Source organism: Ranitomeya variabilis, chromosome 3 (assembly GCF_051348905.1).
Source record: "Ranitomeya variabilis isolate aRanVar5 chromosome 3, aRanVar5.hap1, whole genome shotgun sequence".
NCBI lineage: Eukaryota > Metazoa > Chordata > Amphibia > Anura > Dendrobatidae > Ranitomeya > Ranitomeya variabilis.
In genome coordinates, this window is record NC_135234.1 from 380,659,736 (window position 1) to 380,683,774 (window position 24,039).

The 24,039-nt window shown below is 42.1% G+C and overlaps 1 protein-coding gene across 7 annotated transcripts in view; it reads left to right on the forward strand.

The window, feature by feature from the left end:
- SPOCD1 (SPOC domain containing 1) overlaps window positions 1-24,039 on the forward strand; it is a 250,479-nt gene that overhangs the window by 182,858 nt on the left and 43,582 nt on the right. For all 7 annotated transcript variants that reach the window (XM_077299608.1, XM_077299610.1, XM_077299611.1 and 4 more), the window contains 2 exons: window positions 11,357-11,473; window positions 11,554-11,682. In XM_077299608.1, the coding sequence (XP_077155723.1) occupies window positions 11,357-11,473; window positions 11,554-11,682 (246 nt within the window). The remainder of the gene's footprint in view (window positions 1-11,356; window positions 11,474-11,553; window positions 11,683-24,039) is intronic.

The following is a 24,039-nucleotide window of genomic DNA, read 5'->3' on the forward strand; positions in this document are numbered from 1 at the left end:
TTCTTTAGCAGTATACTAAAATATAAAAACAAAAATTAGTACGGTAATATTAATTTATACTCTTGCATCTATTACACAAAGTTTATCTGTGCATACTGAGATACCCTTGAGCACAATCTGGAATAGTACGTATATGACTACAATAATTATAACTATATGTATTATGCTCTGCATAATCCCAGCAACCCACCCACCGATTCCTCTGAACCAGTTGGCTGGGTTAAGAAAAGAAAAGGTATCTGACCACCAGTTATCCTTATTCTGGTCATTATCTTTGTCATACTGATCTCTGAGTCGTTGTACGTCCTAATGTACAAGTACCCTTTATACCTACGGGAAGCCATTTATATGCTCCTTCTCCGCATATCCAAAATGTACCTTCAGGCAGATCCCATAAAGCTGAGTGCTGCAATACCAATCTGTGAGCCAAATCCACAAATCTAGATACATTCTGAAGCATACACCAAGAGGGTTTTTGTCCCAAGGGGCTACAGTACCCGGCTGCGGGATTTCCACATACAGGCATTCCATTGACATACTCATCAGATTCATTACAAACCAGGTTCCCCAGTTTGCTTGTACAATCTCTTTCATTACCTTGAGGGAACAACTCAGAATGTTCCCAATTTCTATTGTGTATGTATCTTTCCAATACTACAGGTTTGAAAGCATCAGAGGAAGGGACGGTTGTACTAAAACTGAGCTGTAGATTTTCAGTGGGGACCTGTCCTAGATCAGTTAATCTAGTCTTATTCCTAGGTACCCATTTTCCTCCCCTGAATGCTAAATATTGTAGATGTGTATTACTCCCTGAGAGATTACCCTGCCACCAAGGAAATTCTACCCATCCCACAATTGGTATGGCGATTGTAGTATTCCACAGCCTAGCATTACCAGTTTGGTTGTTGGCCAGGTTGTCTGAACAACTAGGCCAAGCGAATATTTCTTCTGCTGATACGGGAACTGCTAGAAAAGGTATACTTGTGGCTGATACCGGTGAATGGGTACAGATCCAACAATCTGCCAGGGGTTGTGTATTATTTAACAAGTCATGCACTAATTTTCTATGATGTTGTACGAATCTATTGTTCAAAGGGGCTAGAGATTTTAGTCTATCCCATGCCTCCGTTGAGATTAACATTATTAACATCAATATCATGAGTTTTGTACTGCTTTTTTGCAGTGGCTTGCATGTATCCATGATGCCTTTCCTTCAAGCTTGACTGATGTAGGTGTTGTCAACAGGACTTGGAAGGGTCCGTCAAACCTTGGTTCTAGAGCCTTTCTGGTGTGTCTTTTTACATAGACTTGATCACCTGGTTCCAACTTGTGACTTCCTTCAATGTTGTCAGGATCTGGAAGGGAAGCAAAAACTTGTGCATGCACCTTAGTTAATTGTTTCTGAAGATTTTGCACATAAGAAGTCAATGACTCAATATTTAACACAAGTTGTTGTGGAAAATAACATCCTAAATTGGCAGTCCTGCCAAACAAAATTTCATATGGAGACAGTTTAGTCTTACCCCTTGGGGTATTGCGTATTGAGTAAAGGGCCAGTGGAAGGCATTCTGTCCAAGGCTTTCCTGTTTCAGCCATGGCTTTCTGTATTTTTAATTTTAAAGTTCCATTCATGCGTTCCACCTTACCAGAACTTTGAGGATGGTACGGAGTGTGTAACTGACTTTCAACACCCAACATTTTCAGTACATTTTGAAATATTTCTCCAGTGAAATGAGTACCCCTATCTGACTCGATCACTTCAGGGAGACCGTAACGGGGTACCAGTTCGGCAACTAGCTTTACAGCAGTGTTTTTAGCTGAAGCCTTCCGAACTGGATAGGCCTCTGGCCACCCTGAGAACATGTCCACACACACCAACACATACTCATACCCATTATTTTTTGGCAGCTGGATAAAGTCTATTTGTAATCGCTGAAACGGATAGAGAGGTCGGACGTGGTGCTTCATAGGGGTCTTTGTCGTCTGTCCGGGATTATGTGCCAGGCATATAACGCATGCAGCACAATAGTCTCTTGCGTAGTTGCCAAAACCTGGAGCCAACCAGACTTGCTTTGCCAGTAGTGTCATTGCATTTGCAGACACATGAGTAGGGTGGTGTAGTCCACCAACTACAATCGGGTACCAGGCTCTAGGTAGACATATTAGTCCATCTTTCTTCCAAATTCCTGCTTGTTCTTCTGCCCCTTCCTTTTTCCACCTGTCCCTCTCCTCTTCTCCTGCATCTTCCTGTGCTTGTCTCAGTCTATCTTCAGTATTTTCTGTGGGGTTTACAGTATGAACCTGCTGTAAGGGTTTGACTGCTGCTGCTTTGGCTGCTTTATCAGCCCTATCATTTCCCCTAGATTCCCTAGTGTCGAGTCTCACATGTGCAGCTACCTTAATTACTGCTACTTCTTTTGTTTCTTGTGCAGCCTCTAAGATCTGTTTGATCAGAGAAGCATGTTTTACAGGTTGGCCTGACGCTGTCATGTAACCTCTAGCTCTCCAGATTACTCCAAAGTCAAACACAATACCATGTGCATACCTAGAATCAGTGTATATATTAGCTGTCTGATTCTCAGCTATTTTTAGCGCTTCAATCAATGCTGTTAGTTCTGCTTCTTGTGCAGACTGTTTTGGTGGAAGTGGTTCTGCTTTGAGAGTTTCAGATTCTGACACAACTGCATACCCTGTATGAAAGTTACCTGTGTCATCTGCAAACCTACTACCGTCTATAAACAGCTCTAAATCTGGATTTTGAAGTGGTGTTTCGGATACATTGGGTAAGCCTGCTGTTTCTTGTAAAATGAGCTCTGTACAATCATGTGTGTCTGTAGGGAAAAAATTTGCGTGTGGATCAGTGTCCTTATTCCCCCCTTCAGACTCGAGAGGTAGCAGTGTAGCTAAATTGAGAGTCTGAAGCCTAGCAAATGTGATAGTAGAGGGAAGCAGCAAAGAACACTGTAGCCGCAAATGTCTGGCCATGGAAATGTGTTTTGGTTGGACCTGGTTTAATATCCCATAAACATCATGTGTAGTTTGAACTGTGAGTGGATACTCTAGGACAATTTCTGATGCTTTGTCCAACAATAGTGAGACAGCAACAACTACACGTACACAGGTTGGCGCTGCTCTAGCTACGGGATCTAACCTTGCTGAAAGATATGCAATTGGTCTTTGTTTCCCTGCATGCTTCTGGGTAAGAACTCCTGTAGCATGGGAATCAACTTCTGCAGCCATAAGCTGAAATGGTTTGGTGTAGTCTGGTAGCCCTAACGCTGGAGCTGAAACAAGGGCATCTTTTAATTGTTGGAACGAAATCTGACCTTCTTTTGTCAACAAATAAGGTTCACTTTTTACACAGTCATACAGTGGTTGCATTAGTTGACTGGCATGTATAATCCATTGTCTACAATGAGACACTATTCCTAAAAATGCTCGTAGCTGTTTATGATTTCTAGGCTCATTCATCTGTCTTATTGCTTCAGTTCTTTGAGGTGTAAGATGCTTTTTACCTTGAGAAATGCAATGACCTAGAAAGACCACTTTGATCTGACAAACTTGTAGCTTTTGTCTATTCACTTTACACCCTTCTTTTTCTAGAAAACATAGTAAACTCACAGTGGACCTTTCTGCAGTTTCTAGATCTGGGCAGCAAAGTAGTAGGTCATCCACATACTGCAAAATTACTACCTGTGATTCAGGTTCAAACCTTTGAAGAACTGTTTGTAGGGCATTTGAATAAAGAGTAGGGGAGTGTATCATTCCCTGTGGAAGGCGTGTCCACGCCAACTGTTTGCCCTTAAATGTAAATGCAAACAAATGCCAACTATCTTGGTGTAAAGGAACCGAGAAAAATGCATTTGAAAGATCTATTACAGTAAACACTTGAGAACTGGCTGGTATCTGTGATAGTAACGTATGAGGATTGGGTACAACTGGGGTGATTGGATCTAGAACTTTGTTTATTTCTCTTAGATCATGTACCATACGATATTTGGGCATAGAACCCTTATCAAGAGTTCTCTTCTTGACTGGATACAGAGGAGTGTTAGCAGGTGATTGTATCTCTACCAAAACTCCTTTCTCTCTATATCCCTCTATCTGTTTTGTAATCGCTAATTCCTGCTGGGCACTCACAGGGTATTGTCTGAGCTGTGGGAGAACAGCTCCTGGTTGCACAGATAATTTTACAGGAGAAATATGCAATAATCCCACATCAGTGTCACCCTGTGCCCACAGTGTTTCTGGGACCGTTGAGAGGTCTAGATCTGTGGTGTACTCTTTTTCTTCAGTATAATCCTCAAAAGCCTGAATTCTGACATATTGTTCTAATGATTCTGCATCATCAGGGATAGTCAGCATAACTGTGCCATCTTCCCTAAATTTGATGTTAGCTTCTAATTTCTTTAGTACATCAGTTCCTAACAGACATGTTGGGGCACCTCTGGCATACAAAAATCTGGATGCAAAACATTTAGGTCCTAATGAGACCTCTAGGGGCACAGTATATGGCAGTGTTCGAATTACCCCATCATAACCCTCAGCAAAAGTTGTTTGTTCTGAAATATCTTCCGGATTCGGAAGAAAATCTTGATTCAAAATTGAGGAAGTTGCACCTGTATCTATCAAAAATGGAATCTCTCTCCCCCCCACATTCACCTGTATCATAGGTCTTCTAGCTGGTAGGGAAGTTTGTAACACATCGAGTCAATCTGAATCTGGTATGGGACCATCTATGATGGTAGATTTCTGCTGGTTGTCCGTTTGGGAAGGGTTATTTCTGGGAACAAATTTGCCTGACTTTATATCTGCCAACTTCTTCCTGCACTCTCTTTGGAAATGACCTGGCTTTTTACAGTAGTGGCAAGGAAAATCGTGTCTCACTCTTCCTCCTGTATTAGCTTGTGCTATTCTAACAGGCTTACGATTCTCTCTCATATCCATGACTATTCCTAAACATCGTTGTTTCACAATATTTGGTTGTTCAATTGTTCTCCAATCTGGAGTAGAGGATTTAAATTTTTCTCTGATTTTCGGATCTAGCCCCTCTATTAATTGTTTTGTAAAAAGTCTCCTTACTGAAGCATCAGTCAAATCCAATCCTTCATCCCTAAAGCTATTTTCTAGTTCTTGACTATATTCTTCAATACTTTGCCCAAATTTCTGCATAATCACACCTGTAGACCCCCTTTCCCTCTGTTTTCCTCTCATGAAAATTATTAATGCCTCTGTGAACTGGGTACCTGATGCTTCTGTCTGTAAGGCACCCCCTTCTGCCACTGGTCTATTGGGCTGTAGGTGTGTCAATAATTCCTGAAAAAGTCCGGGGGACATTTTCATTCTACATAATTCTTCCCCGTCCGCCCAGACCCCAGCATGAGTCTGCATGATTTGTTGTATATACTGCGCAAATCGGATAGGATATTGAGTGGGATCAGGCGCATTATGCAGGAGGGACATACCCTCAGCAGGGGACCAAGGAAAGTATTGTCTGGTCTGGTGATATCTGGTGTTCATTACCCCGTCAGCACCAGGTTCCCTAAAGGGTCTTGGTACTACCCTAACAGGGGCAAGTACAGCGCCATATCTAGGTGTACCACAGGCTAGGCAATCATTTCTCCAATCTGGATTTTGTTGTCCACAGTGTGAACATTCCCATCCTCCTACCCCACCAAGATTGGGATACAAGGCTGGAAATTGTTTTCCTCCTTCTGCTCTTCCAGATGGTACAAATGATTGGGCTTTTGGATCTAGGTAAGGTGGCGGGATTATGTCACAACTTTTTCCCTTCCCCATGATCCATTTGGAAGTGTCTGGATCGTACTTCCAATTCTCCTCTTTAGCTGTTTTTGAGACCTCTATCATACAGTGTATGATTTCTTCCCACCCATTGTCTTTGATAATTCCACCTCGTTCTTTACTCAGTCTTTCCCATTCTGTACTGAACATAAGTGCTTCTGAAATTCCCAATTTTTCTCTCACCCTTCTAATCTGCCTTCTGACTGTCTTTCCACATCTTTCCTGTATGATATCTGCTGCTTCCACTTGTCCTAAGACAGTTTTGGTCTGTTTATTTCCCATTTTTCTTTTCAATATTAGCTATGACTACCCTAGGTGACGTTTGGACAACCACTTCCTCTGTTGGTGGCGTCTCGTTGCCTTCTCTCCTAGGGAGCTAAAATATTGAAGGGCTTGTCTGCTCCATTTCTTCTAATATGCAGGACGTACTTAAGTGCTATTATGCACGCAAACAGACCCAGCAACACCATACAGATCACAAAACTTTCTGTGTCAGTTAGCATACTTGTCCCAGGCTCATGATTCCGCGTCCTGGGCTCATTCTATCAAACCTTATCCAGAAATGAAGGAGGTTTAAGCACTTAATAAGAGTCAAGCATGGGCGGAGAAGAAGAACGCAACCACATGACCCAGTTAGGCTGACTTCCGTGTATAAGGCTTATACCCCAACTATTTCGGCTTATTTTCTACGCACTTTTGCTCTTCTTTCACAACATACCACAACCTTCACACTGTTCACACACTGCCAGGGACAGGACTCATAAATCTATACAATATGGTAACCCGAGTTTTATAGGTATCTACTCACTACTAGACTAACCCAGCGTGACACGGCTCATAGAGATCTTTCGGATAATACAGGGCAGATAAAAGAGAACTAATAATGTCTCTTACCTGGCCAGGTTTTTCAGTTCATTTGCCGTCCATTATCCCAGATCTCCGTTGTCCGTATCCGCAGGTAAATCTCGAGCAAATACTCTTTTCTCAGGTCCCTGTTCGGTGCGCCAGAGAAATGTTGAGTCCTTATCTGTCCCTGGCTTCCTAACTGTAGGAATCCGAGTGAAATGACACGCAGCACAAAAGGTTGTGTGATCATATACAGGGAAAGCCCAGGAGCGCGTCTGACCCACTGAGCTCTACCCCTCCTTTATAAAAAGAGTTAGACATTTTACAGACATGCGTACAAGCGCTCATATTTCACATCCTTAAAAAAACAGTCTATACTAGAGATAAGGTTCAGCTTGGTATGTAGGTAAAAGGTTACAATTACAAGAAGAAATGCACCCGTGATTAGTTCCATAAAAGGAAATGTCAACTTTGCTCTAGTTTCTTGCAATAAGCCAGATGTTTCAGGAGAAAGACACAAAGGATTCTTTCAGTCTGATCTCCACAGTAGATTGTTTTTTCTTGACATATTGTACTTCATGATAGTGGTAAAATTTGTTTGATATGATTTATGTTTTTTTGTGAGAAAATCGGAAATTTGGTGAAAATTAAGAAAAGTTTGCAATTTTTAAACTTTTAATCCAAAGAGTTATGTCACACAAAATGCCATATTTAGTTTCAGCAGGGTTTTTTGCTCATTTTGTTTTAAGTGCTAGAAGATCAGAATCCCCATTCAAGTGACCCCATTTTGGAAATTATACCCCTTTGGGAATTTATTTACAGGTATAGTGACGATTTAGACTCCATGGGTCTTTTCTTTCCAGAAACAAGCAGCAGTGGATGTTCCTGAGTGTAAATATTTAACTTCCATTGTAGTGCCCAGTACGATGTAGTCCCCTGTACTCTGTAGTGCCCAGTACGTTGTAGTGCCTGGTACATTATGCCCATGTCATGCTTCTGGAAACAAGCACCCATAAACAAGCACTACAGAAATGACAAACGTGGGTGCTAAATGTGGTTTAGCAAAATTGGGACTCAGAAGGGAGGGGGCATTTAGATTTGGGAGAAATGGCAGAATTTGCTCAATTTCTTTTGGGGGGCAAGGAGACATTTCACTTTTCCAGAGCCTTTGTACTTCCAAACTTTTTTTGTGGACTGATTTGAAGCTTTTGTTGGAAACATTTTACATAACGTTTGGAATCATATTTATCCTGCGCTCTACTCTGAGCACTTACTTTGGGGTTTCCGAGTGACGTGATACAGATGAAACCCCTGAGGGATCCATTCACTATAATGAGGCAGTAGAATTTCTCTGGACTCTATCTGGCCTCAGTTCAAAGTTGTCCTTTGTTACGCCGCTTCCTTATACTTACCTGTCCGGCCGGCGCGCTCCCGATGCTCCCTCCTGCTCTCCGTCTTCCAGCTTCTCCGGCGCTCGTCCCTTTGGCGGTCCGCGAATGCGCAGACGCGCTCCTCTGATCGCTGGGGCTCCCGTACTTCTTCCCAGCGCCTGCCCTGCTCAGACGCCTTTGCATCTATTGCGTTCACTGGCTTAGTGCCAGCATCACCTTAGGTTCCTAGGCTCCATTCCTTGCATCTTAGCCTGTGACTCTGACTGTCTCTGCTGTCCCTGCCAGTCCTGTGTTCCTGCCGTACCTTGCCAGCCCTGTGTTCCTGCCGTGTCCTGTCAGTCCGGTGTTCCTGCTGTGCCCTGCCAGTCCTGTGTTCCTGCTGTACCTTCCAGTCCTCTGTTCCTGCCGTGTCCCGCCAGTCCTGTGTTCCTGTCGTACCCTGTCAGTCCTGTGTTCCTGCTGTATCCTGCCGGTCCTGTGTTCCCGCCGTGTCCTGCCAGTCCTGTGTTCCTGCCGTGCCTTCCAGTCCGGTGTTCCTGCTGTATCCTGCCGGTCCTGTGTTCCTGCTGTACCTCCCAGTCCTGCGTGCCTGCCTTTCCTGCCAGTCTAGAGTCTCCTTGTTTCCATCTTACATGTGCTTCCATCCTACCGGTCAGTACTTTGTCTTTGCTGCCTCCATCTGTCCAGTACCTCTGCCATTCTAGTCTCTTCAGTAGCTCCGTCTTTCCCCCGTCTTCCGTTGTCTCTTTGTTCTATCTTCAGTCGTCCCTTTGGCTCCGGCAGTTGCGGCTTCACCCTCCTTGGGCCTGTCCCTAACTCTCCCTGTATAGGGGGTGGCATCATCTGCTTCACTCGTTCTCGGGGGGCTCTGAAGCCGTGACCCAGAGGGTCCACTTCCTTAGTCCTGACATCCTTCTTTTCAGAAGTGCACAAAACTGTGTCAGACAGTGCTTTTATGCACACCTAAAAAGACGAATACCGTCAGATCATAGGCCAGACAACGTCCACAGTACCTCCATCTGCCTCATTATAGGGAATGTTCCTTTGGGGGTTCCGTGTGAATCACTTATTTCAATGATTTACATGGAAACCCCAGTGTAGGCGCTCAACTCAGAGCCCAGGATAAATGTGAGCTGAGCCTAACTGCGATCTTTTGGAGGTAGAATGAACAAACCAAGCAATTCAGGAATAGTTTTTTTTTAATGCTGTTCCGCGTATGGTAAAATTGATAAGACAGCTTTGTTTTTCTAGTCAGTACTATTACAGCGATACCACATGTCCTTTTTTTGTATAGAAATTCAAATTTGGGGTATAATATAATAATAATATGTTTTTCTTTTATTTTTTTGTGATTTTTAAAAAATATTTTAATATTTTTTTTAACTTGTTTTTACTTATTTTGCTTAGTTTCTTCATGGGACTTTGACTTTCAGCAACCTGATCGCTGTTATAAACCATTGCAGTGGTTTATAACTGTCAGTGCTGCACTGATACAAGCCCCTTAGACCATGCTCATGGTCTAAGGTGCTTTCCGTATCCTGGTAACCGGGATGACAACATCTGGTCACCATAGCAACAATAGTTTTCCTGCGATGACGTTGCTTCAGGCACTGAACGAAAGGCAGAGGCAGCCCCCTACCTCTGCTTGCCTTCTAAATGCTGCAATCGATATGCAATCGATATACTATAAATGTGCGAGATGGGAATACCCTTCTAATGAAATTGGCGCTGGAATAAACTGTGCCAAATTTATTAAAAGCCATGTACCTCTTTAACTCGCTTAGGACGCAGCCACTTTATATTTTTTAATTTTCATTTTTCCTTTCCTTTATCAAATAGCATAGCTTTTTTCACTTTTAGGGCGGGGTCAGACTAGTGATGAACTCGGACCAGTATTCATCTATGGGGCAGCTCACATCAGAGATTTTTTCTCCGCCGTTATCAGTGTGCGAGTGAAATCACTGCATGCTGTGCAATTGTCACCGACACTCGGCCAAGTCTCTGCTCACTCGCACCCATATAAGCCTATGGGTGCGAGTGAGACAACGCACATCACTCGGATATCATCCGAGTGCTGTGCGATATACGCCAACAGTGGAGGAGATGGAGTAATTCATTTCTCCGCCTCCTCCACAGCTGTGCTTCGATACTCTTTGTGCGAGAGGCTCGGAGCACAGACGCATTACACTTGGCTCCCGCTCGCAGCAGAGCAGGAGCCGAGGGTCACTAGCATATCGTATCTGATGCCATACGCTAGTCTGACCCCGGCCTTACGTCAGCATAAACATGAGGGTTTGTTGTTTTGCTGGACGATGGCTAGTTTTGAATGAAACCATTAATTTTACCATATAGAGAAGGGAAAAAGGGCAACTTAAACAAAAATCAAAAGTTTGTAAAAAAAAAAATGCAACGCTGCCATTTTTTTTTTACATTGTTTGTTAGTTGGGTCAACTAATTTTACAGTTAAGTCCATATATATTTGGACAGAGACAACATTTTTCTAATGTTCAATCCAATCCAATTTTAATGTGGATACCCTCAAATGAAAGCTGAAAGTCTGAACTTCAACTGCATCTGAATTGTTTTGTTTAAAATTCATTGGGGTAATGTCTATAACCAACATTAGAAAAACGTTGTCTCTGTCCAAATATATATGGACTTAACTGTATATTGTCACCAATGAGACGTTTATGGGCACCGTGATACCAAATATATATAATTTTTATTTTTAAGATTTTTTTTTTTATTTTTAACTGTGGAATTTTTTTTCTTTTACTTTTTTTTCTTTTGCTTTTATTATCAGTTCCTATATCGAATTTTCACCTGTGATCGTCTGATTGCTTGTTCCATATATGTCAATACCACAGTATTGCTGTACATAGATAAAAATCACAGTCTCCTATGACGCTCAGCTTGTGGCTGGATATCACAGAAGAAATAACATAACAGCCATAGGGGCCTTTAACTGGCTTCAGGGTGTTATAGCATCCTATTGTCTCCCTGCGATCGAATGGATGCCAGAATGAATGCTGGGAAGGATTGCAGAGCTTAATTTAAAATGCAGAAATGTGTTTTTCAGGGTGGCAGCGAAATGTAGAATTTAAGTTATCTTTTCTAGTAATGTACAGAATGACATTTTGCACAAATGCTACATAACATTGCCCTCCCAAAATAAAAGGAGGTTATTGATATAGCGCCTATGTGAACTCATGCCCATAAGTTATAAAAAGCAAATTAGACTGTAATTCCGTATTCTTCAGATTAAATCTCACAAAGCAGTTCTTGTACGTCATACACTCTGCTCTTATCTTTTTCAGGGTTTCTTTCAACGTGTGGTATTAGGGGAGATCACCCCACAACGTCTGGTTCTGATGAGTCCTGCAGAAATGGCTCGCCAGGAGCTAACTGACTGGAGGAACCAGGAGAGGCAGCACGTAAGCTAGAACTTTGGCAAGACAGCAGTATTTTGCTTTTAGCCAGACTCCATACCATAACTCTTCTCCCTCTGCTCTAGACTTTGGAGATGATTCAGAAAACAGAGAAGGAACTACATCAAAAACAGCAAATGATAAAGCTCACACACAAGGGACTGATTGAAATCGATACATCACCAGATCAAATGTTCACCTTGGAGGATCTGTCTGTGAGTAAATATCTGAGATGGAATACTGCAAGTTTGTGAATGTCGGGATAATCCGATCTCGGAAAGGAAATGAACAGACATGCACAGTTATCCTCATTAAAGCCTAGGGGGGATACAGAAACAGGCTTGCTGTGCCAGCTATTTTGTTATCTCCCATACACTTTAACCCCTTCACCCCGAAGCCTGTTTTCACCTTCCTGACCAAGCCAATTTTTACACTTCTGACCACTGTCAATTTATGAGATCATAACTCTGGAACGCTTCGTCGGATCCCGGTGATTCTGAGATGTTTTCTCGCAACATATTGTACTTTATGTTAGTGGCAAAATTTCTTTGATATGACTTGCGTTTATTTATGATAAAAATAGAAATTTGGCGAAAATGTTGAAAATTTCACAATTTTCAAACTTTTTATGCCCTTATATAAGAGTCACAAAATAGTTAATAAATAACATTTCCCACATGTCTACTTAATATCAGCACAATTTTTGAAACACAGTTTTTTTGTTTGTTAAGACGTTATAAGGGTTGAAATTTGACCAGCGATTTCTCATTTTTACAACAAAATTTGCAAAACCATTTTTTTGGGACCACCTCACATTTAAAGTGACTTTGAGGAGCCTATATGACAGAAAATACCTCAAATTGACACCATTCTAAAAACTGCACCCCTCAAGGTACTCAAAACCACATTCAAGATGGTTATTAACCTTCAGATGCTTCACAGGAATTTTTGGAATGTGGAAGGAAAAAATAAATATTTAACTTTCTTTCACAAAAATTTTCCTTTAAACCTAATTTTCGCAAGGGTAACAGGAGACAATGGACCATACATTTTGTTGTGCAACTTTTCCTGAGCATGCCGATACCCCATATGTGGGAGAAATCTACTGTTTGGGCACACGGCAGGGCTCGGAAGGGAAGGAGCGCCATTTGAGTTTTTGAATGTAAAATTTGATGGAATAATAAGCGGATGCCATGTCCTGTTTGGAGAGCCCCTGATGTGCCTAAACATTGGAAACCCCCAACAAGTGACACCACTTTGGAAACTAAACCCCTTAGGGAAATTATCTAGATGTGTATTGAGCACCTTGAACCCACAGGTGCTTCACAGAAGTTTCTAACGTAGAGCCTTGAAAATAAAAAAAAAATCACATTTTTTCCAGATTAATCTTTTTTAGCTCCAAATTTTGCATTTTCATAAGGGTAAAAGGAGAAATTGCTCCATAAAATTTGTTGTGCAATTTCTCCTGAGTACGCCGATACCCCATATGTGGGGGAATACTATTGTTTGGGCGCACAGCAGGTCTTAGAATGGAAGGAGCGCCATTTGACTTTTTGAATGCAAAATTTGATGGAATAATTAGCTGACGCCATGTCACGTTTGAAGAGCACCTGACAGGGGCGGACACACCGCATGTGCAGCCGGTGCGGCTGCATCGGGGCCCGGAGGTGCAGGGTAGCCCCTGCAGGGCGGCTGTCACTGAGGGCAGTCTGGCCCAAAGGGCCCCTGGCCAGATTGTACTCATGTACGACGGGCAGGGAGCGATCCCAGCAGCTCTGCTGCCTACAAAATGACAGCGGAGCAGAGCTGCAAGGATCCGTCCTGCTTCCTGTCTGATACAGCAGCGCTGCTGGATGACGTCAGCATTCAGCCTGCAGCTGTGCCAGAAAGAAAGCTGCAGGCGATGAAGATGCTGCAGCTGCCGGGGAACGTGTAGAGAGGTGAGTGGTGCTGTGTGTCAGTCAGTGTGTGGCTGGCATGGCTGCGGGGAACGTGCAGAGAGGTGACGTGTGTGTGTGTGTGTATATGTAGAGGGAAATGATGGGGTTGATGGAGAGGAGGCAATGATGGAATTGATGGAAAGGACAATGATGGGGGTGGTGGGGAAGGAAGCAATTATAGAGGTTGTGGAAAGGGCAATAATGGGGGTGGTGAGGGAGAAAGCAATGATATATAGTATAGTGTACTCACTTATTATGTAAAGCACAGTCCCTTAGTATACAGTGTACTTACTTATTATGTATAACACAGTCCCTTAGTATATAGTGTACTCACACAGTCCCTTAGTATACAGTATACTCACTTATGTATAACACTGTCCTTAGTTACATAGTTTCCTCTTTTATTATGTATCTCACCATCCCTTACTGCGTAGCATCCTCTCTAGTTATATATGGTGCCATCCTGTCAGTATTCCGGGTTTTCCAAGTTACCTTGTGAATGATTTTGCCCTTCGTTAAGATGGAGTTTGCTGTTTTTGTCTGCCCTACTTCCTGTTCATTTGTTTAAAACCCGGGTCAGGTGTCAGCCTCTCTGCTGGAGTATTCTGCTTGGTTTCTTCATCAGCTCAGCTGCTTGTCTGCTGTACTTCTACCCGTGGCTCTGGACATTCTCTGCCTATGTAAGTTACGCTCTCAGTCTGTTGGCTTGGGAACTTAACCCTTGGTTCTCTCCTCCGGGTAAGAACTCTGTTTTGGAACTGTGTTTGGGGCTTTGCTGCTGGACTTAGACTGTGTTTGCTACTTAATCCTTATTTACTCCCCCTGGTGGGAGCTACTGGAAATTACACCAGTATAATTCTTTATGTGAACTTGTTTCTGGACTTACCCGTGTTTATGCCACAACTGAGATAAACTTGAGAACTTGTTTCTGGACTTACCCGTGTTCATCCCACACCTGGGATTAACCTGAGGACTTGTTTCTGGACTTCCCTGTGTTTACTTCATACCCGGATTTGACTCTTTCTGCACCATCTGTGTTTGGATCTGCACGTCACCCGTCTTACTCACCTTGCCAAGGACTTTGGCCTAAGAACTCTTCTGTTTTGCTGTACAGTTAGGTCCATATATATTTGGACAGAGACAACATTTTTCTCATTTTGGTTATAGACATTACCACAATGAATTTTAACCCCTTAAGCCCGTATGACGTACTATACCGTCGAGGTGGGGTGGGCCTTAATTCCCGGTGACGGGATAGTACGTCATACGCGATCGGCCGCGCTCACGGGGGGAGCGCGGCCGATCGCGGCCGGGTGTCGGCTGCCTATCGCAGCTGACATCCGGCACTATGTGCCAGGAGCGGTCACGGACCGCCCCCGGCACATTAACCCCCGGCACACCGCGATCAAACATGATCGCGGTGTACCGGCGGTACAGGGAAGCATCGCGCAGGGAGGGGGCTCCCTGCGTGCTTCCCTGAGACGATCGGTACAAGGTGATGTACTCACCTCGTACCGAACGTCTTCTCCCTGCAGGCCCCGGATCCAAAATGGCCGAGGGGCTGTATCCGGGTCCTGCAGGGAGCACTTCCGGGTCGGAGCAGGCTGCAGATGAAAGCTGCAGCCTGCTCCGATGAAAGTATGATCGCAGATCTGATAGAGTGCTGTGCACACTATCAGATCTGCGATCTGTGATGTCCCCCCCTGGGACAAAGTAAAAAAGTAAAAAAAAAAATTTCCACATGTGTAAAAAAAAATAAAAAAAAAATTCCTAAATAAATAATAATAAAAAAAAAAATATTATTCCCATAAATACATTTCTTTATCTAAAAAAAACAAACAAAAACAATAAAAGTACACATATTTAGTATCGCCGCGTCCGTAACGACCCAACCTATAAAACTGGCCCACTAGTTAACCCCTTCAGTAAACACCGTAAGGGAAAAAAAAAAAAAACCAGGCAAAAAACAACGCTTTATTACCATACCGCCGAACAAAAAGTGGAATAACACGCGATCAAAAAGACGGATATAAATAACCATGTTACCGCTGAAAACGTCATCTTGTCCCGCAAAAAACGAGCCGCCATACAGCATCATCAGCAAAAAAATAAAAAAGTTATAGTCCTCAGAATAAAGCGATGCCAAAATAATTATTTTTTCTATAAAATAGTTTTTATCGTATAAAAGCGTCAAAACATAAAAAAATGATATAAATGAGGTATCACTGTAATCGTACTGACCCGACGAATAAAACTGCTTTATCAATTTTACCAAGCGCAGAACGGTATAAACGCCTCTCCCAAAAGAAATTCATGAATAGCTGGTTTTTGGTTATTCTGCCTCACAAAAATCGGAATAAAAAGTGATAAAAAATGGTCACGTGTCCGAAAATGTTACCAATAAAAACGTCAACTCGTCCCGCAAAAAACAAGACCTCACATGACTCTGTGGACCAAAATTTGGAAAAATTATAGGTCTCAAAATTTGGAGACGCAAAAACTTTTTTGCTATAAAAAGCGTCTTTTAGTCTGGTTTCACACTTGCGTTTTTATCTGCATGCGTTTTTTAAAAAAACCGCATGTGTGAAAAAATGCATGTAAACGCGGTAAAACGCATGCGTTTTTATAGAAAAACACAAGAAAACAAGAAAAAAACAAAAAACCCTAACCCTACCCCTAACCCTACCCCTAACCTGAAATACGTGGCACTGAAATACGTGGCACTGAAATATACGTTTATATACGTATATACTTATATAAGTGCCACGATATTTCAGTGGCCACGTATTTAAGTGCCACGTATTTAAGTGCCACGTATTTAAGTGCCACGTATTTAAGTGCCACGTATTTCAGTGCCACGTATTTACGTGCCACGTATTTACGTGCCACGTATTTACGTGCCACGTATTTTTCAGTGCCTGAAATACGTGGCACTGAAATATCGTGGCACTGAAATATCGTGGCACTGAAATATCGTGGCACTGAAGTATTTACGTGCCACGTATTTTTCAGTGCCTGAAATACGTGGCACTGAAATATCGTGGCACTGAAATACGTGGCACTGAAATATCGTGGCACTGAAATATCGTGGCACTGAAATATCGTGGCACTTAAATACGTGGCACTTAAATACGTGGCACTTAAATACGTGGCTCTTAAATACGTGGCACTTATGACTGTCAGAAAATGTTCAGTAAACGGTTAGGGGTGAGGTTAGGAGTAGGGTTTCAGGTAGAATTGGGGAGTTTCCACTGTTCAGGCACATCAGGGGCTCTCCAAACGCGACATGGCGTCCAATCTCAATTCCAGCCAATTCTGCGTTGAAAAAGTAAAACAGTGCTCCTTCCCTTCCGAGCTCTCCCGTGCGTCCAAAAAGGGGTTTACCCCAACATATGGGGTATCAGCGTACTAGGGACAAATTGAACAACAACTTCTGGGGTCCAAGTTCTCTTGTTATCCTTGGGAAAATAAAAATTTGGGGGGCTAAAAATCATTTTTGTGGGAAAAAAATATGTTTTATTTTCACGGCTCTGCGTTGTAAACTGTAGTGAAACACTTGGGGGTTCAAAGTTCTCACAACACATCTAGATAAGTTCCTTGGGAGGTCTAGTTTCCAATATGGGGTCACTTGTGGGGGGTTTGTACTGTTTGGGTACATCAGGGGCTCTGCAAATGCAACGTGACGCCTGCAGACCAATCCATTTAAGTCTGCATTCCAAATGGCGCTCCTTCCCTTCCGAGCTCTGTCATGCGCCCAAACAGTGGTTCCCCCCCACATAGGGGGTATCAGCGTACTCAGGACAAATTGGACAACAACTTTTAGGGTCCAATTTATCCTGGTACCCTTGTGAAAATACAAAACTGGGGGCTAAATTTCATTTTTGTGAAAAAAAAAAAAATTATTTTCACGGCTCTGCGTTATAAACTGTAGTGAAACACTTGGGGGTTCAAAGTTCTCACAACACATCTAGATAAGTTCCTTGGGGGGTCTAGTTTCCAATATGGGGTCACTTGTGGGGGGTTTGTACTGTTTGGGTACATCAGGGGCTCTGCAAATGCAACGTGACGCCTGCAGACCAATCCATTTAAGTCTGCATTCCAAATGGCGCTCCTTCCCTTCCGAGCTCTGTCATGCGCCCAAACAGTGGTCCCCCCCACAAATGGGGTATCAGCGTACTCCAGACAAATTGGACAACAACTTTTGGGGTCCAATTTATCCTGATACCCTTGTGAAAATACAAAACTGGGGGCTAAAAAATCATTTTTGTGAAAAAAAAAAAATAATTTTTATTTTCACGGCTCTGCGTTATAAACTGTAGTGAAACACTTGGGGGTTCAAAGCTCTCAAAACACATCTAGATAAGTTCCTTAGGGGGTCTACTTTCCAAAATGGTGTCACTTGTGGGGGGGTTTAATGTTTAGGCACATCAGGGGCTCTCCAAACGCAACATGGCATCCCATCTTAATTCCAGTCAATTTTGCATTGAAAAGTAAAATAGCGCTTCTTCCCTTCTGAGCTCTGCTATGCGCCCAAACAATGGTTTACACCCACATATGGGGTATCGTCGTACTCAGGACAAATTGCACAACAACTTTTGTGGTCTAATTTCTTCTCTTACCCTTGGGGAAATAAAAAAATGGGGGTGAAAAGATCATTTTTGTGAAAAAATATGATTTTTTATTTTTACGGCTCTGCATTATAAACTTCTGTGAAGCACTTGTTGGGTCAAAGTGCTCAACACACATCTAGATAAGTTCCTTAAGGGGTCTACTTTCCAAAATGGTGTCACTCGTGGGGGGTTTCAATGTTTAGGCACATTAGGGGCTCTCCAAACGCAACATGGCGTCCCATCTCAATTCCAGTCAATTTTGCATTGAAAAGTCAAATGGCGCTCCTTCCCTTCCGAGCTCTGCCCTGCGCCCAAACAATGGTTTACACCCACATATGGGGTATCAGCGTACTCAGGACAAATTGCACAACAATTTTTGGGGTCCAATTTCTTCTCTCACCCTTGGGAAAATAAAAAATTGGGGGTGAAAAGATCATTTTTGTGAAAAAATATGATTTTTTATTTTTACGGCTCTGCATTATAAACTTCTGTAAAGCACTTGTTGGGTCAAAGTGCTCACCACACATCTAGATAAGTTCCTTAGGGGGTCTACTTTCCAAAATGGTGTCACTTGTTAGGGGTTTCAATGTTTAGGCACATCAGGGGCTCTCCAAATGCAACATGGCGTCCCATCTCAATTCCAGTCAATTTTGCATTGAAAAGTCAAATGGCGCTCCTTTGCTTCCAAGCTCTGCCATGCGCCCAAACTGTGGTTTACCCCCACATATGGGGTATCAGCGTACTCAGGACAAATTGTACAACAACTTTTGGGGTCTATTTTCTCCTGTTACCCTTGGTAAAATAAAACAAATTGGAGCTGAAATAAATTTTGTGTGAAAAAAAGTTAAATGTTCATTTTTATTTAAACATTCCAAAAATTCCTGTGAAACACCTGAAGGGTTAATAAACTTCTTGAAAGTGGTTTTGAGTACCTTGAGGGGTGCAGTTTTTAGAATGGTGTCACACTTGGGTATTTTCTATCATATAGACCCGTCAAAATGACTTCAAATGAGATGTGGTCCCTAAAAAAAAAATGGTGTTGTAAAAATGAGAAATTGCTGGTCAACTTTTAACCCTTATAACTCCGTCACAAAAAAAAATTTTGGTTCCAAAATTGTGCTGATGTAAAGTAGACATGTGGGAAATGTTATTTATTAAGTATTTTGTGTGACATATGTCTGTGATTTAAGGGCATAAAAATTCAAAGTTGGAAAATTGCGAAATTTTCCAAATTTTCGCCAAATATTCGTTTTTTTCACAAATAAACGCAAGTTATATCGAAGAAATTTTACCACTGACATGAAGTACAATATGTCACGAGAAAACAATGTCAGAATCGCCAAGATCCGTTGAAGCGTTCCAGAGTTATAACCTCATAAAGGGACAGTGGTCAGAATTGTAAAAATTGGCCTGGTCATTAACGTGCAAACCACCCTCGGGGCTTAAGGGGTTAAACAAAACAATTCAGATGCAGTTGAAGTTCAGACTTTCAGCTTTCATTTGAGGGTATCCACATTAAAATTGGATGAAGGGTTTAGGAGTTTCAGCTCCTTAACATGTGCCACCCTGTTTTTAAAGGGACCAAAAGTAATTGGACAGATTCAATAATTTTAAATAAAATGTTCATTTCTAGTACTTGGTTGAAAACCCTTTGTTGGCAATGACAGCCTGAAGTCTTGAACTCATGGACATCACCAGACGCTGTGTTTCCTCCTTTTTGATGCTCTGCCAGGCCTTCACTGCGGTGGTTTTCAGTTGCTGTTTGTTTGTGGGCCTTTCTGTCTGAAGTTTAGTCTTTAACAAGTGAAATGCATGCTCAATTGGGTTGAGATCAGGTGACTGACTTGGCCATTCAAGAATATCCCACTTCATTGCTTTAATAAACTCCTGGGTTGCTTTGGCTTTATGTTTTGGGTCATTGTCCATCTGTAGTATGAAATGACGACCAATCAGTTTGGCTGCATTTGGCTGGATCTGAGCACACAGTATGTCTCTGAATACCTCAGAATTCATTCGGCTGCTTCTGTCCTGTGTCACAACATCAATAAACACTAGTGACCCAGTGCCACTGGCAGCCATGCATGCCCAAGCCATCACACTGCCTCCGCCGTGTTTTACAGATGATGTGGTATGCTTTGGATCATGAGCTGTACCAAGCCTTCGCCATACTTTTCTCTTTCCATCATTCTGGTAGAGGTTGATCTTGGTTTCATCTGTCCAAAGAATGTTCTTCCAGAACTGTGCTGGCTTTTTTAGATGTTTTTTAGCAAAGTCCAGTCTAGCCTTTTTATTCTTGATGCTTATGATTGGCTTGCTCCGTGCAGTGAACCCTCTGTATTTACTTTCATGCAGTCTTCTCTTTATGGTAGATTTGGATATTGATACGCCGACCTCCTGGAGAGTGTTGGTCACTTGGTTGGCTGTTGTGAAGGGGTTTCTCTTCACCATGGAGATTATTCTGCGATCACCCACCACTGTTGTCTTCCGTGGGCGCCCAGGTCTTTTTGCATTGATGAGATCACCAGTGCTTTCTTTCCTTCTCAGGATGTACCAAACTGTACATTTTGCCACTCCTAATATTGCAGCAATTTCTCGGATGGGTTTTTTCTCTGTTTTCACAGCTTAAGAATGGCTTGTTTCACCTTCATGGAGAGCACTTTTGACCGCATGTTTACTTCATAGGAAAACCTTCCAAATGCAAGCACCACACCTCAAATCAACTCCAGGCCTTTTATCTGTTTAGTTGAGAATGGCATAATGAAGGGATTGCCCACACCTGTCCATGAAATAGCCTTGGAGTCAATTGTCCAATTACTTTTGGTCCCTTTAAAAAACAGGGTGGCACAGGTTAAGGAGCTGAAACTCCTAAACTCTTCATCCAATTTTAATATGGATACCCTCAAATGAAAGCTAAAAGTCTGAACTTCAACTGCATCTGAATTGTTTTGTTTAAAATTAAATTGTGGTAATGTCTGTAACCAAAATTAGAAAAATGTTGTCTCTGTCCAAATATATATGGACCTAACTGTATATGGCTAAGGGACTTGTTTCATTGCGAGTTACCAGTATATTGTTTGTGTCTTTTTGCTGTGTTACAAATACACTATTTGCACTAAAGAAACCCGTCTATGTCTGTTCATTGCCCCATGCTACCAGAATCTTAGAGTTCCTACAATAGTATTACACATCCCTTATTATTTAGCTTCTTCTGCTGTTATGCACAGTGCTGTCTCTTACATAGTTTATTCTTGCTATTTTAGTTATTCTCAGCGCTCTCTCTTATTGCACAGTCCCCTCTCTTGTTAGATATAAAATGACTGCTGATGGAGCAGTCGGTGACCAGACGACCAGTCCAACAGACTCCTCCATAAGAAAGGAAGCTTTCCCATGCTCCGTCAGCCGTCATTGCATAATACGTTTAGCAAGACAAGGCGGTATGTAATAAAGACAGGGCTCTATATAATCCGATATGTAAGGGACGGTGCTGTACATAATAACAACAGAGGGCACTGTGTAATAAGGGCCGGCAATATACTGTACATAATAAAGCAGACTATGTAAAATATATACATGTATGTATGTGTGTGGATATATATATATATATATATATATATATATATATATATATATATATATATATATATATATATATGTGTATATATATATATATATATATATATATATATATATATATACATACAGTACAGACCAAAAGTTTGGACACACCTTCTCATTTAAAGATTTTCCTGTATTTTCATGACTGTGAAAATTGTACATTCACACTGGAGGCATCAAAACTATGAATTGGCACATGTGGAATTATATACCTAACAAAAAAGTGTGAAAGAACTGAAATTATGTCTTATATTCTAGGTTCTTCAAAGTAGCCACCTTTTGCTTTGATGACTGCTTTGCACACTCTTGGCATTCTCTTGATGAGCTTCAAGAGGAAGTCACCGGGAATGGTTTTCACTTCACAGGTGTGCCCTGTCAGGTTTAATAAGTGGGATTTCTTGCCTTATAAATGGGGTTGGGACCATCAGTTGTGTTGTGCAGAAGTCTGGTGGATACACAGCTGATCGTCCTACTGAATAGACTGTTAGAACTTGTATTATGGCAAGAAAAAAGCAGCTAAGTAAATAAAAACAAGTGGCCATCATTACTTTAAGAAATGAAGGTCAGTCAGTCCGAAAAATTGGGAAAACTTTGAAAGTGTCCCCAAGTGCAGTGGCAAAAACCATCAAGCGCTACAAAGAAACTGGCTCACACGAGGACCGCCCCAGGAAAGGAAGACCAAGAGTCACATCTGCTTCTGAGGATAAGTTTATCCGAGTCACCAGCCTCAGAAATTGCAGGTTAACAGCAGCTCAGATTAGAGACCAGGTCAATGCCACACAGAGTTCTAGCAGCAGACACATCTCTACAACAACTGTTAAGAGGAGACTTTGTGCAGCAGGCCTTCATGGTAAAATAGCTGCTAGGAAACCACTGCTAAGGACAGGCAACAAGCAGAAGAGACTTGTTTGGGCTAAAGAACACAAGGAATGGACATTAGACTAGTGGAAATCTGTGCTTTGGTCTGATGAGTCCAAATTTGAGATCTTTAGTTCCAACCACCGTGTCTTTGTGCGACACGGATTAGAGACCAGGTCAATGCCACACAGAGTTCTAGCAGCAGACACATCTCTACAACAACTGTTAAGAGGAGACTTTGTGCAGCAGGCCTTCATGGTAAAATAGCTGCTAGGAAACCACTGCTAAGGACAGGCAACAAGCAGAAGAGACTTGTTTGGGCTAAAAAACACAAGGAATGGACATTAGACTAGTGGAAATCTGTGCTTTGGTCTGATGAGTCCAAATTTGAGATCTTTAGTTCCAACCACCGTGTCTTTGTGCGACATGCATGTAGAGTCCATCCGTTCACCTTTTCTGCGTCGTACTGTATATAACTTTTGGTCTGTACTGTATATAGCTTTGTTGCCATAAAAGTGGGGAGGGCCCAGACACATTTCTTGCACAGGGGCCCCAAGTTGTTATTGTCCACCCTTTGCCCCTGATGTGCCTAAACAGTGGAAATCCCCCACAAGTGACACCATTTTGGAAATTAGACCCCTTTGAGACCTTATCTAGATGTGTATTGAGGACATTGAACCCCCACTTGCTTCACAGAAGTTTATAATGGTAAGCTGTGAGAATAAAAATAAAAAATCACAAAAATCTTTTTCGCTCCAAATTTTGTATTTTCACAAGGGCAAAATGAGAAAATGGGCCCCAAAGTTTGTTCTGCAATTTCTCCTAAGTTCACCGATACCCCATATGGGGTCGAAAACTACTTTTGAGGCACAGTGGAAAGCTCAGAAAGGAAGTCGCTCCATATAACAGTCAGTTTTTTCTGCACTTGTTTGGGGGTGCCATTTTACATTGGCAGACCCCTGATGTGCCAGAACAGCAAAAAAGAAATGCATTAGTGACCCCATTTTACCAATGAAACCTCTCAATGAATTCATCTAGGGGTGCAGTGATTATATTGACACCACAGGTGTGTCACAGACTTTTATACTATTGAGCAGTGAAGATAAAATAATTTACATTCTTACCACCAAGATTGTGTGTTAGCCCCAAGTTTTACATTTTCACACTGGGAAATGGGTGAAAATGGCACCAGAATTTGTCCCACAATTTCTGCTGAATGTTGACATACCCCATATGTGGCTGTACAGTACTACTTTGCCATACGGGGTGACTCGTGAGAGATGGAGCGCTATTTGCCTCCTGGAGCACATATTTTCTTAGACTAGTTTGTAGATTCCATATAAAGAGCCCCTAAGTGCTAGAAAAGCAGAATCCCCCCTCAAGTTACCACATTTTGGAATTTATAACCCTTTGGGAATTTATCTACAGATGAAGTGATGGTTTTGACTCCATGGGTGTTTTCCAGAAACAGGCAGCAGTGGATGTTGCTGAGTGAAAATTGCAAACTGCCTTTGTAGTGACCAGTACATTGCAGTCACCAGTACATTAT